General features: G+C 44.5%; 1 protein-coding gene across 1 annotated transcript; it reads right to left on the bottom strand.

Annotated features, from left to right (window-relative positions):
* Nucleotides 1-5,648: 5,648 nt before the first annotated feature.
* Ppp1r3g (protein phosphatase 1 regulatory subunit 3G) lies at nt 5,649-7,922 on the bottom strand. The gene has a single exon (XM_005066266.4). The coding sequence runs from the start codon at nt 7,210-7,212 to the stop codon at nt 6,169-6,171; it is 1,044 nt and encodes a 347-aa protein (XP_005066323.1). The 5' UTR covers nt 7,213-7,922; the 3' UTR covers nt 5,649-6,168.
* Between the last annotated feature and the right edge of the window lie 7,271 nt (nt 7,923-15,193).

Genomic DNA, 15,193 nt, shown 5'->3' with positions numbered 1-15,193 from the left:
CCTTCTGAGTGCTAGGATTAAAGACATGCTCCAATGCCTCCAGGCTACACAGCGATTCTTGACTAGGAAAGCTTTTAAATGGGACTTGCTTACAGTTTCGGAGGTATAGTCCATTGTTATTATGGTGGGGAGCTTGGTGCTGGAGAAGTAATTGAGAATTCTACATCTGGATCCGCAGGTAACAGAAGAGAGAGATACTGATACTGGCTTGGGCATTTGAAACCCCAAAGCACACCCCCAGTGACACACTTCCTCCAACAAGGTCCCGCCTAACCCTCTGAAGTAGTGCCACTTCCTGATGATCTAATTCAAATATATATGGACCTATGGGGGCCATTCTTACACAGACCACCACAGGTTTCATTATGGAATTTTCATGTGTCGTACTTTGTTGTACAACTCTTGATCTCAGATTTAAGTCTTGTACACTTATAAGAGTAGTGAAGATCTCCACTTTGATACCACTGGTTCCACTCCTGGTAGCTGAGGTAGTCAGGAAGCAGGGCATTCAGCCTGGGTGAACAAACATGATATGGGAAGTGTGTTCTCCCCTTTCAGCTGACTTACGGAGCAGTGTCACTCAGACCTGGTGGAGGTGGTACTTGCTGTTTACACTGAGCATCAATAAAATATGTGGTCACTCACCATCTAACACCAATGCTATGGACAGTGCTCTCGATTTAAGTAGCAGTATTGTGCAACCTAAGTCATCCTCCCTGAAAGTGTCACATTGCAAGCAGAATGGTAGCTCCGTGGGAGATGATCCACAGGATTGCTTCCACAGACAGTTCTGGAGTAAACTTGGCTTGTTCTGCAAGCTGTTAACAGCTGGCTGCTTTTTATGTTAGTTAAACCTCATAAATGGGTTTGGACATGCCCAAAGCTTGATAGTACAGAGCTAATTCTTGTAACTTAGATCAAATTAACTATGTATTTGGGATTCTGCACAAAAAAAAATAAGGAGAATCAAGACGGAAAAGCCCACAAACAGGAGTTGGCTGAGCAGACTGTTGGAGGGAAATTTGTGACTGTCTTCTTGTGGCAACCACCAAAGTATGGAGCAGCTGGGTCATTATAATAAGGGCATCTGGTAAGGTCACATGATGAAGCTGGCAAAGCTCATTCAGGTAGACATTCAAAACAGGAGGGACTGCCAACAGGAAGTCACACCCTAGTCCACATGCCTCAATGCATTTTCCCGTTGTTATAAAATGGAATTGGTAGTGGAGACTGTGCTTGACAAGAGAGCCAACCTCTCACCCTCCCACTCTGAAAATTACCTATTATCTATGTGGACATTGGCTCACCTACCCCTGAAAACAATAAGATCTTCCTTTTTCAATCTTTGTGGTTTTATTAGTACTTCAGGGAGCCATTGATGAAAATTGCTTCTTGATTTAATATCAGTGTGAAGAGCGCAGGGCTCAGTTTCAAGTCCAAAGACTCTTCAAAGAGAACCAGAAAGAGAACGTTCAGTGATGAATTTGGCTATTCCTTATCTCAGGGCCAACAACAAAGTCAGTGTCTCAGTCTTGAAATTGGATCACATGAATTGTCAACACAAATAGACTGGGAATTTCACATGTTGGAGTTGTTGTAATCAGATGATCTCGACTGAACATGTCCATAGTGACCACAGTATGACCCATGTGGGTTATCAGTTATCTGCCTGCACTTCCCCAGGGAATCAAGTCTTCCAGGAACAACTGGTTCCACAGGAAACAGCTTCCATGAAAGATCTGTATCTTACAAGAATGCTAAGCTTTCTCAGAAACTGCCCATAATCAACCCATCATCCAAAACGTTACTTTTTTTACCTTGTCTCCTAAATGTCTTACATATTCTTAAAACACTTCACTAGAACTTCCTATCTATTATCTAGAGAACCCATATGATTTCACCCAAGATTAGTGTCTATATAACCAACTCTTTAGTTTGGGAGAGTTAATGCACATCTCATTTGTGTACATCTAATATGCAGGATGTTCAGGATATATGTGCTCTGGAACTATAATGTAAAAGGTAGGAATATGATCAATAGTTGCTAATGTATTCTTCCATGGGGATTCTAATGCAATATATTTAATCAGGGGTCCCTGCCAGAGGGAGCCTGACTTCATTTTTGGTGAGACAAGACAACTCATGTAAAGCACCAATGACCAAATACTAGACTGGCTCTGAGAGTGAGGAAATGGAGCAGACTGGAAAGAACTCACAGAGATCTCTGAGTCTTGGTGATGCCCAGGAGGGTCACGTGTTTGATCAGTGCACACTGCAAATGTCCATCAGAGGCCTATGGGCAGGCACAGGGGTCAGTGTGCCCTGAAATCCCAAATCCAGAGTCTCAGAACCTTCTCATCAATGATGACAAGTGATACAGAATCCACCATTTGTGGACAGCCTCGCCTAGAAAAGTCATCCATCTGTCTCTTTTCAGCCCTGCCTGTCAACCAAAGTCTCTGAACTCCATAAACTGCAGCTAAACATCACAGCTGAGCCCTGTAGGGCTCCTGTATGACTTTAAAATATGTAGCACAAAGTTCTTCCCTGAGTTTGATAGGGAGCAAGGATGTGATAACTACTAACTTCCTTATGTGGAACATTCTAGAAACGTTCAAAGATCCAGACAGGTACTGGCATAGGTCCTTCCATAAATTACAACACATTTAATCCCAAATGCTGAGATTAAAGCATGCACCACCACATCTGGCCATTAAAATCTTTTAAATTGCTAACTTTTAAATAACTAATTTAAAATCTTTTAAATTATAAACAACATTTTAAGGTAATTCTAAATACACTTAAGACCTGTAGAGGTTAATCTTATCAACTTGGTAGGATCTGGAATCAACTAAGAGACACACTTGTATATCAGAAGCTAGATGAAGAACCTGTATGTAGCTATGATGCCAATTGCTAGGGGCTCCTTTGTCTATAAAATGTATTTATGTCCCTCAAATACATAAGCTATCCAAAATGCAAAGTGTAGAACTCTTTACCAAGCTGGTGTCCTGCCAGCTGTTAATGGTACTAACCATTTCCCAGGTTGCTCTGTAGGTGGAGAAAGCCAAGTCACTACAGTGAGCTCAGCTTGTCTCCCTGTCCCAGACATCTATCCCCAATGACCTCAAACCCCAGCCGACCCCCTAGATCTTGGGGACTTTGCAGGAAAAGGCTGTGGCTACCAATATCTCATCACCATTTGTCAGTTTATTACGGTCCAAGTGCTCTCTCTACCCTACATACCTGGATACGATAGCCCATGCCAGAAATGCACACTTGATTCAGTTCCATGAAACCACAGAAAGCAGAACATGTAATTCCCATCCTGTGCTGTTCCCCCCACTCCTAATAAAGAAGATTTGATGCAGGCATGCAAAGCACAGGACTCAAAAGGCATGCACAGCTAAGTCAGGATGTGAAAACCCTTAGCCTAATAAATTAGACAAAAGCTGTGTGGCTAGAGCTCAAATTTGTGAAACCCATGAAATGATATATGAAAATCCTATAGCTCAGGAGAAAAGGAAGAGTGAAGCAGATGGAAAGAATGGAAACCTACACACACACTGAGAGAGAGAGAGAGAGAGAGAGAGAGAGAGAGAGAGAGAGAGAGAGAGAGAGAGAGAGAGAGAGAGAGAGAGAGAAAATCACAGCCCTTTGAGTGGAGGTTTGTTGGTAATAAGACAGTCACACTCCTGGGTGCTCAGGGAAATCTCCTCAACCGTGACCTTCCCTGCTGTTCTATGAGCTCCCAGAGTGCAGTGTCCACTCTCTGAGCAGGAGCCTGACCTCTGGAGGCCTGCAAACAGGCTGCCCATCTTGCTTTATGATCACAGAGCTTCCTGGGGAAATACTTTATTCCCTGAGGACTTTTAGGCTTTCACTGCTTCGGAACACACTGTCCATCCAATATTCCCTGAGTGAGAGATTCGCAGACACCTTGGCTTCGGGAAGTTTCTGGAATCTCTCCTTAATGTAGGACTGGGTCATTAAATCACTGGGAAGAAGTTAGTCTTTAATGACTAGAGCTAGACAAGATTTTTAAAATTATTCCATTTCAAGCAAGCAGACTACACTTACCAGGTAGAGGTGAACACTCCTGCAAGAGGCACCTGTTTCATTATGGGAATTTTGTAGTGAGGGGATGTGCTTCCATCTTTTTGTGAAAATCAGTTCCTACTCCTCTGCTGCCCCTTCCTCTCTCTTCCCTTTCCTCCTCTCCTCTCCCTTTATTTTGTGGTTCTGGAGATCAAGCTCAGGCCTTCACAATACTAGATTCAATGGTTAGTCAACATTATCCACCTTGACTAGGTTTAGAAACAACATAGAAAACACATCTCTGGGTGAGTCTGTAAGAATGTCTCCAGAAAGGCTTAAGTGGGGACGGAAGACACAACATGAAAGTGGATGGCACCATGAACAGTCTGGGGTCTCAGAACAAAGCGGAGAAAGTGAGGGCTGGGAGACGGCGCGCTTGGTAACGTGCCTTCCATGTAGGAGGGCTATGTAAAAGCTGTGTGGTGGGGTGCACTTGTCACCCCAGAGCTGGAGATTGGAGCAGGCAGATGCTGGGGACTGACTTACCAGTCAGTCTAGCCAAGTGATGGGATTTAAGTTCAGTGAGAGACATTGTCAAAAGAGGACAGAGAGCAATAGAAGAAGACATCCGATGTCAGCCTCTGGTTTCCACACATGCACATAGGAACACAGGGACACATGCACAAGCAAAGAGGGAACCAGTGAGACCAGAGTTCATCTTTTTCTGCTTCCTGGTTATAGGAGCAGTGTAATACAAAATGAGCAACTGCTGCCGCCCCCCACACACACAGGAGAGAAAAATAACTGGCAAGCCTGGAAAGCGCTCTGCCACTGAAAGCCACCCAGATCCTAGCAAACACAGTTTTAAATACTTAATGACTTTGCTTTTTTTTTTTTTTTTTTTTTTGGTTTTTCGAGACAGGGTTTCTCTGTGTAGCTTTGTAGGTCAGTCTGGCCTCAAACACACAGAGGTCCACCTGCCTCTGCCTCCCAAGTGCAGGGACTAAAGGCATGTGCCTCCACCACTGAACTGACTTTGCTTAGTATTAACCTTTTCTTCAAAATAAACATATTTTTTCTTATTTAGTTCAGGATGACCTTGAACTCCTGATCTGCTATGCAGAGTACCCCATTTGTTTCTGAGCAGCACTCGCTGAGTTACCATCAAGTCCTCCCTGTGCCTCTGAGAAGAGAACAAAGCCGCCTGTCCAGTCCCCAACTCCATGCACTTGGAGAGCAGCCTGTAGGAGCCCAGCTTCTCTGACTGCTAATGCCCGGAGAGTGGGACGGCCATTATGAGCTCTACTGCACAAAAGGGTTTAGGACGAATGTGATGGGTTCTTGCAGCTCGCAGTCATGGCCTTTGGCATTTTAATTCGTCCAACATTTTACTATGGCAAGAGACAAAACTCTTTTTTTTTTTGTACATTTTGAAGACCACTTTTTCCCAGTGTGGGGAACTGGGCTCTTCCACATCAAGAGAAAACATGTCGATACTGTTGTTTCACACTTGTCCCAGTGCCCGTGTCATCAACTGAGCATCCCCTAATTGCCAAGGCCTCCCCAAACCCAAACCCTCAGAAAGTAAACCATGAAGCAGAGAGGGAAAGTGTGTGCACGTGGCCTTTACTTTTTAAAAGGACATTTGTATCCAATCACAGAAGAAAATGGCGTTGTGTCTGGGCAGACGTTTCCAGATCCCAGTTAAAAGGGACTGGCTCATGGCCACCCACGGAGCCCCCTGAGAATCATGCCTAGGTGTGAAGGTTCCACGAGTGAAGGTCTTCCTTTCCCACGTAGAAACTGTCTTTCCCTGCAGATTTCACCAAGCTGTAAGGACCACATCTCAAGTTAGAAACAAACCCCCAAGATCACAAGTTCTGGTTCAGGGTTCCAGAACGCTTTTCTTGGAGAAAGCCTCTGCTTGGGGAGCTGGGGTGTTCCTTATTCCATTGTAGGCTGGGAGTTCTAGAAGGTCGATCGAAAAAGGGTCAGAGCATTGTCAGAGCCGCTGTGCTTGCTGGTGCATGGATCTGCGCTGCGAGTTTATGGCTTATGCTTTACTCCTTTAGCTCCAAGCTCTGCTGAGGTCCCCCGCTTGCTGGTCAGCCTCTCTCCATATCCCAGGACTCAGAGAGAGTCTGTAGAGCACACATAGCGCAAGGTGTAGTTGGCCCCCTCGTTGTTATCCCAGTATTCTCCCTGTTCGCAGCGGTAACAGACAGCAAAATGGATCGCGACGTCACCCGTGTCAGTACCCTCGCCTTCTTTGGGCTGCAGACCTGGGGGCAGGTACAGCGAGAAGCAGAAGCGCTCCTTGACCAGCTCCTCCTCACAATCCCCAGGCCCTGGTCCAGAGTGCCCCAAGCGCACGGGAGGCAGCTTCTCCAGTGACTCGGGATGCAGCTCGGCCGGCACGTCCAGAAAGGTGCGCCACTCCGTGAAGGTGTAGCGCACCGCCACCGTCCTGGGTCCCTGGCAGCTGATCACCCGACCCGAGCCTGTCACCTCGGCACTGGGCGACTGGGAACATTGCACGCACTCCAGACACACTCGCTGCCGCCTCAGACGCTCCTCCGCAGCGCTTAGCCCCGGGAGCTGGAAGAGGGGTCGGAGCTGGGCGCGTGGCGCCAAGAGGGGCGCGGGCACCTTTGCCACCGCCAGAAGCCCCCCGACCTGCTTCAGGTCCTCGGCGCTCATCGGGAAGCTGCGGAGACGGGAGAGCACTGCAGGTGGCACCTGTGGTTCTTCAGTGTCGCTAAAATGCTTCACGCTGGCCAAGCTCAGCCCCAGCGAGTCTGCGAACTGTACGCGCTTCTTGCACTTGGCGCAGCAGTCCCGGCCCGGCTCACCACCCTCCGCGCCGGGCTGCCTCGCCAGCTGCCGCTGTTGCAGGATCTTGGCGGCCTGCAGGATGGGGTCTGCCGGCAAAGAGAAGGAGCGTGCTCGAGGGCGGCGATATTCCTGCAACTCCTCCTGCTCCGGGAGAGCCGCCTCTTCCTGCTGCGACAGAGGCCTGTCCTGGAGCTGAGCGTCAGGGATCGGGGTCTCCGTGGTGCCACCCTTCACGCAAAGGACCTCGGGGCCAGACAGCCCCTCCGCGTGTGGGAGTTCCCCGGAAGGCGTGGAGCTGGACGTCTCGGAACTTTGCAGCTGCTCCCGGGATGGCTCCATGACACCATTCAGCCCCGGGACTCGTCCGGACCCAAATGCGGTGCTGGAGACTCAGCTGGAAACTTGTCTACTCTGGCGGCAGAACGAGGGCACGGCGCCCGCTGGGCTCGCCCTCCCTGGCTCAGCCTCGCCTGGCTGGAGAGCAGAGAGCAGATTCAGCCTGGAGCCTCCAGCTTTTATCTGAGGCTGCCAGGGAGGAGGATGCTGGCCTGGGGAGGGCCAGGGGCAGGGAGGTGCGTCCTCCACAACACCTGGGAACCAGGTCCTGAATGGCAATTAAGACTTTCTGAAGGTCGTAGGGTAGCTGATAGCCTTGATCTCCCTGCAATACTGCTGCGTCTGTCCCACCTCCGGGGCAGTTCACAACTTTCAGAGCCAGAGCATAGACAAAGTTTTGCAGCCAGTGAAGTTAGTCTTCCGGAGAAGTGTTGTCGCCCCTTGGTGACATCCCGGCTGCCACCAGCCTAGAAAGTTCGCGACGCAAGCATGTCATCGAGGATAGCAAGCTAGCCCAGTGCATCCCTTCTGTTTCATTCTTTCTTCCCTGGGTTGCATTCTTGCAGTTGCCCCTTAGTGCTCCGGAAAGCTTGGAGGCTTGGACTGCAGCTTCCACCTACCTAACCAGTGACCTTGCTGGTGGGCTTGCTACCGGACAGAGAGAGGACCCACTGGGAGCGGACACAGCGGCCAGCCCAGAGCAGCCGGAGGCCATTCACGCCTGGCGCTAGAGCACGTCCGGTTCCCCGGTCCTCCCCTTGTCCCGCCCGCCCGCAGATCTGGATGGCGAAGAAGAGGGCTGGCACCTCCCTCCGAGTCTGGGCGCCTTCCTACAGCCTCAACACAGCCTCCTCTCCTGACGGTACTGTGGGTTTTCTCCCCAAGGATCCCAAATGACTACAGTACAACTTAGTCTTTTTAGGGGTAAGGCCAAAACTCAATCTTTGAAAGATGGATGGGAGAGTGCTCTACTCTATCCTGGCATTGAAAGTGTTTTGTTCTTTTGCCTTGATCAAACTTCAACTGATAACACCATGAACAATCGTCACACCCACCCCTCATCCCCCCCCCATCCCCATATCTGATTCAGGGGGTCCCAGGCGGTACCTGAGAGGACTCCTAACAGGGAGACGCTGAGGCTGGGGTCTGGGGACCACAATTTTAGGAAGGATTAAGCAACTATTTGACGTGGTTATGTGTACAGTTACTTAACATAAAAGGTTGGGCCAGGCCACTGTGGCACATGTCTTTAATCCCAGCACTTGGGAGGCAGAGGCAGGCAGATCTCTGAGTTCAAGGCCAGGCTGTTCTACAGAGCTAGTTCTGGGATAGCCAAAACTGTAAAGACAAACCCTGAGCCGGGTGGTGGTGGCCCACGCCTTTAATCCCAGCACTCGGGAGGCAGAGGTGAGACCAGCCTGGTCTACAAGAGCTAGTTCCAGGACAGGGTCCAAAGCTGCACAGGGAAACCCTGTCTCGAAAAACAAAAAACAAACAAAAACAAAAAACAAACAAAAACAAAAACCCTGTCTCGAAAAACCAAAACAAACAAAAAACAGAAAAGCAACGTTGGAGGTTGTAGAAATATTGATCCACTAATCAAGAAACAAAAGGCAAAGTTATCTTACCCAGGCTTTGTAACTGAAGCTTAATCCCTAAGTATGGTACAGCAGAATTTAATGTTCCCCGGGTGTTGGGCATATTGGGAAGTATTCATAGCTAGTATCTATTGAAGGCTCACAGGCTATCCATCCCTCCCCAGGGCTGAGGGTCCTTCCTGTGTGAGCTTATGTGCACAAACTCTGTGAAGTAGGAACCATAACGCTCCTACTCTGTCTGCAACACATAAAGGCTGGGAAGGGCTGTTCAGGCCTCACAACTGAACAACTGTAGTCAGGTTTGACCACAGGCATCCGAGAAATGTCTTCTACAGCCAAGGAGCCTGAGTTAGGGAGGTGTTTTGAGGAAGGGACACCGGTGGTCTCTTGCCTGGGATCTTCCGATCATTAAGTGCCAGTGTAGAACTCCAAAACTACATCTCAACTCTGCCTGGGCCTCACAGGAAAATCCAGATGCACCCAGAGTGCCCTCCCCACAGGCATCTTCATGGTCCAGGACAGAGGACATTGCTTTTTACATGCCAATAGACACTGATATGTTGTGATACTAAGTACAGTTACAGTATTCACAAACTAGTTTAAAGGTGGAATAGGAACTTCAAAGAGATTTTGAGGTGGGCTCTGCCTTCAGGCAGCTCCCGCCATGAGTGCTTCAACCACAGGATCCCCATGTGCATTTTTCAGACAGATGGCTCCCTCTCCCTGTGAGTCGCAGGCTACCACTAGACCCCTCCTTGGACTGCTGCCACACTAGGTAGCTGCCTTGACGCCAGTTCCAGTTTCTACTGTTGTTGCAACCGCCACAAACTCTCAGTTCACAGCTGCTCGCTAGCAACTGCAACTGTCCTCAGTCAGGCTGTGCACTGCCTGTCTCTCCACTCATACCTACCACACAGAGGTAGCCAGCCTCACATTTCACGCTCTTCGTCAGCAGATTTGGTGAGTCAATCGAAAATTCTTAAGGAGGGGAATTATTTTTTTTGAAGAAGTTTTCCCACATTAAAAAAAAATGGGAAACACTGTTAAGGGGATAATTAACTTAGGATTTACAAACATCAATTATAAATATCAGTTTGGTAATTACTGTTTCATCCCTAAAAAAGTTTATTGATGCCAAACTGGTTGATATGCGTGTCAAGATGCAAGCCTTAGAAAAAGTTACTAAAGAAAATAATGCCATTTTGACTGATAAGCTACAAGCCTTAAGAGATATTCAGACAAAGACAGAGGAATTTAAAGGAGAACCAACCTCAACATTACATTATAAAATTATAGAGGAACAGCCCAAGGTTATCTAACAACCAGCCTTAATTTATCCAGTCACTTTTTTTTTTCCAAGACAGGGTTTCTCTGTATTGTTTTGGAGTCTGTCCTGGAACTCACTCTGTAGACCAGGCTGGCCTCGAACTCACAGAAATCCGCCTGCCTCTGCCTCCCGAGTGCTGGGATTAAAGGCGTGCGCCACCAACGCCCGGCTCCAGTCACCTTATGGGAACAATTGCCAAATGACAGATATCACCAAGGCTATGTAAGAACTGATTGGATCCCTGTGGAAATGTTAGATCTGAGGAGATTTAAGGAAGAGTTATCTTCATATGGTATGCATTCACCTTTTGTGAAGCAGATGTTAAATTCATAGTCAACTAGTAACAGAATTGTCCCACAAGACTGGAAAGAGTTGGTTACAGCAGTATTGGAGCCTGGTCCTCAACTACAGTAGAGTACCTGGTGGAAAGATGAGATTAGGACCATTGAACAATGAATTAGGCTAGAGTTATTGAAATTTCTCAAGACCAACTTATTATAGACAGTGATTATGCTGATGTACAAAGACAGTCTCTATATGATAACCACACCTTGGTTCTATGCCATGCAGCAGCTTTGAATGCTTGGAACAGAATTGAAAAAGTCTGAAAGAGAACTGAGTCATTTACTAAAGTTATACAGGGCCCAAAAGAAACCTTCACTGATTTTTTGCAAAGATTGACTTCAGCTGTAAATAGAATGATACCAAATTCATAAGCTAAACAAATAATAACTGAAACTCTGGCTTTCAAAAATGCTAATTCACAATGCAAATGGGTAATTAGGCCTTTAAAGACAAGATCAGCACCCATAAAGAGGAATGAATCCAAGATACAACCAATATTGAATCTCATAACCATGATGATGCTTGGATAGGAGAGGTAATTTCCAGAGGCTTGAAGAAAAATAAAAATGTCAGGTGTTTTAGTTGTAGCAAACAAGGTCACCTAAAAAAGGATTGTAGACAGGACAGTCCAAAAAACAGTGGTTCTTCTAATCCAAACAGAAGGCTCTTGCCTTCTGGAGTATGCAAAAGGTGTGGCAAAGGCTGACATTGGACAGGTGAATGCAGACCAACAAGGGACAGATAAGGTAACACTTTGCCACCAGGAAACACTTTGGGGGTGGGACTCTTGCAGTGTTCAGCCATTCACTGTTACCATGTAATAAGCTCCTCCCCAGAGCAATTAAAGGACCTAATGCCTATTGTAAAACAACAACAACCAAAAAAAAAAACTATACTGCTCTAGATGATAGATTTAGAAGATAAAACAAGAATTTAGGGAGAAATGTAGTGATACTTTACTTATGACCTAACAAATGAAGATTTCCTGAAGATCAGAGGGCAGAGCTAGCCATACCAGTTAACCATACAGGCCAGGCAGTGGTGACACACACCTTAATCTCAGCACTCAGGCGAAAGAAGCAAATGGATACCTGTAGTTCAAGGCCACACTGGGTTACATGAAATTGATCCAATGTAAAAGAGCCAAGTGGTGGTGGCTCACACCTTTAATCCCAGCAGTAAAGAGATGGAGACAGGAGTGATACAGCTGGGCAGAGAGAGGACTATAAGGCAGAGCAGTCAGTCCTAGGGACAGGATCACCCCTTTGGTCTGAGGATTCAATAGAGGTAATAGGTTTTTCTTATGACTGATTCCTTTCTTCTCTGACCTTTCAGCATTTATCTGATATGTGAATCCAGGCTTTTATTAAGACCCATTAGAACTCCTGCTATAGAGAAATCATAAAGCAAATATTTTGACAAACTTCTGCAAATGATCAAAAGCCAAAGTTAAAAATATGAATAAAGTTCAGCTTTTAGGGACTAGAACTTTACTTCAGTTAAAACAAAGAATGAGATGCCAGAAAGACAGAGGGAAAAATTAAAGCCAAATATAGCTAATATAACAATGAATTTATGGGGATGTGATTTGTTACAGCAATAGAGAAACAAGATTAACTTTCCTCCAATGTCAGAAACAAACCATAAATTAATTTAGTGTCTGGGAAAAATACTAAAAGGTATTATAAGTGATAGTCACTAACAATTCAGGTTGTACAAGAACAGGGCACAACAACTGCTGGTCTTTCAAAGGGACCAACAGTCCTGTCTTTAAAATGGTCAACTGACAAACCTGTCTGGGTGGAACAATGGCCTTTGACATCAGAAAAATTACAGGTTTTAGAACAGCTGGTACAGGAGAAGCTAAATGCTCAACATGTTGAAGAATCGACAAGTCCTTGGATTTCTCCTGTATTTGTTATTAAAACGAAATCTAGAAAATGGAAAACGTTAACAGATTTGAGAGCCATAATTAAAGTAATTCAGCCAAATGAGGCCTCTACAGCCTAGAATTCTTCTGTCTTCTCTATTACCTAAAGGATGGTCTATTATAGTTATTGAGTTAAAAGACTGCTTATGCTCTATATCTTTATAAGAAAATGATAGAGAAAAGTTTGCCTTCACAGTGCCTACTTAAAATAATTCTCAGCCTGTTAAAAGATATTAGTGGAAGATTCTCCTACAAGGAATATTAAACAGTCCCATCCTATGCCAATATTCTGTACAACAACCATTGGAAATGATTCGTGTACAGGTCCTCAATCTATAATTTACCATCATATGGATACTATTTTATTAACTGAGTCAAATGTAGACACTTTAGAGAAAATGTTTCAAGAAGGAAAGAAAAATTTGCCTTGTTGAAGATTAAAAATTGCTCCTAAAAATACAAAGAGGAGATTCTATTAATCACCTAGGATATAAAATCAGTTTACCAAAAATTCAACTCCAGGGGCTGGAGAGATGGCTCAGAGGTTAAGAGCACTGACTGCTCTTCCAGGGGTCCTAAGTTCAATTCCAGCAACCACATGGTGGCTCACAACCATCTATAATGAGATCTAGTGCCCTCTTCTGGCCTACAGGCATACATGCAGACAGAACACTGTATACATTATAAATAAACAAATCTTTAAAAAAAAAAGTCTTAGGCATTAAGTCCTTTAATTGTTCTGGGTAAAAAAAAAGTCTCAGTTCTTAAAAAAAAAAAAATTCAACTCCAGAAGATACAAATCAGGAGAGATCAATTGCAGACTCTTAATGACTTTCAAAAATTGCTGGGAGACATTAACTGGCTATGGCCCACAATTAGATTGACAACTCAAGAACTAAGTAACTTATTTCAAACTTTAACAAGGACTTAAATAGTCCAAAAATTATCAGCTGAAGCTGAGAGAGAATTGACTTTGGTAGAAAAGAAATTACAGAATGCACGTGTGTATTGTTTTGATCCAGAGCTGGATTTATTCTGGGTATTTTACTTTCTACTCATTCCCCTACAAGAATTTCAATGCAGAGAGAAAGTAATGTCATAGAATGGATATTTTTGCCACACAAACAGAGTAAAAACTTAAAGACCTGCAAAGAAAAGGTTTCTGAGAGAAAAATTTGCCTTCTAAAAGGAAAATTGAGAGTTTTTCAATTTATCAGGAATAGAGCCAGGCAGAAATTTTGGCACCATTTACTAATGCTGAGATTTCCTCTTTATGGGCAGAAAATAAACATTGGCAAAGAGCTTTTTTGGGAGAGATTAACAAGTGTCCCAAAAGCAAGAGAATTCAGTTTATAGAAAACTAATTGGATTCTTCCTCATATTGTAAGGAGAACACCAATTTCTGGAGACCGTACATTCTATAATGGTATAAAGAAATAAGGAAAGACAGGTTATAAGTCAGGAAATGCGTAAAGTGGCTCAAAGCCCTCATCATTCTGTTCAAAAGCCAGAATTGCATGCTATTCTCATGGTATTACTAGATTTTCCAGAACCTTTTAATATAGTTACTGACTCTCATATGCAGAAAGAGTTGCTTTATATTTTGAAACTGCTAAGTTTATTCCAGATGATACAAAATTGATTTTATTATTTTTTCAGTGATCAGAAATAGATATCACCCCTTATATATGACACATATTAGATCTCATATGGGTCTACCAGGCCCTCTAGCACAAGGTAAAGATGAAATTGGCACTACTTTTGGTAGGAAATGTGCCAGAAGCTTCAGAATTTCATTAAAAAACACTATCAATAGCAAGGGTTTGAAAAAAGATTTTTCCATCACCAGGCAACAAGCCAAGGAAATTATAAGGAAATGTCCTACCTGTTCTTTGTACAACCAAAGTCCACCACCTGCAGAAAGTAACCCAAAGGGTACTGGAAAAAAATGGATTTTGGCAAATGGGCATGTTTCATTTTATAGAATTTGGAAAATGAAAATATGTACACCATACCATAGATACATATTCAGAATTTCAATAGGCAATTGTTTTGAGTTCTGAAAAGGCTGATTCTATATACATTTGTTAGAAGTTATGGCCATCATGGGAATACCTGTAGAAATTAAGACTTTACAATGTTCCAGCATATGTCTCCAGTAAAATGAAATGTTTTTAGCATATTACAGCATATTAATTATTATTAACAAATATTAACATATTATAGGTATACCACATAATCCTACAGGGCAAGCAGTTATAGAAAGATCTAGATGAACTCTAAAAGAGTTTAATAAGCAGAAAGGAGTAATAAAGACTTCCAGAAATGGGTTGCACAATGCTTTATTAACTTTAACTTTTCTAAGTTCTAATGAGAAAGGAACAACAGCTGTGGAGAGATGTTGGATAATAGAAAAAAAAACGCTGAATTAAATCAACATGTATACTTTAAAGATATGTTGACCATTGGGAGCATGGGGAAAGGGGAGAGGGAGTAAGGAGAAAGAGAAGGGGAGAAGAGGAGGGGAGAGGAGGACATGAGGGAGTGAAAGGCTGAATCAGGGGAAGAATAGAGGAGAGCAAGATAAGAGATACTATAGTAGAGGGAGCATTATAGGTTTAAAGAGAAGTCTGGCACTATAATATATAAACCAATGCATAAAATACAGAGGTGAGGCTGGGTAGTGGCGCACACCTTTAATCCCAGCACTAGGGAGGCAGAAGCAGGCGGATCTCTGTGAGTTCAAGGCCAGCCTAGCCTGGTTTATAGAGAGTTCCAGGATAG

The sequence above is a fragment of the Mesocricetus auratus genome, unplaced genomic scaffold, assembly GCF_017639785.1.
Source record: "Mesocricetus auratus isolate SY011 unplaced genomic scaffold, BCM_Maur_2.0 Super-Scaffold_100013, whole genome shotgun sequence".
Classification (NCBI taxonomy): Eukaryota; Metazoa; Chordata; class Mammalia; order Rodentia; family Cricetidae; genus Mesocricetus; species Mesocricetus auratus.
The sequence above is the reverse complement of the archived record's forward strand: the minus strand, read 5'-3'. Positions and strand labels throughout refer to the sequence as shown.

Excerpts from the sequence above, each read along its gene's own strand:
- Ppp1r3g (XM_005066266.4), bottom strand. The coding sequence starts at position 7,212 with ATGGAGCCATCCCGGGAGCAGCTGCAAAGTTCCGAGACGTCCAGCTCC.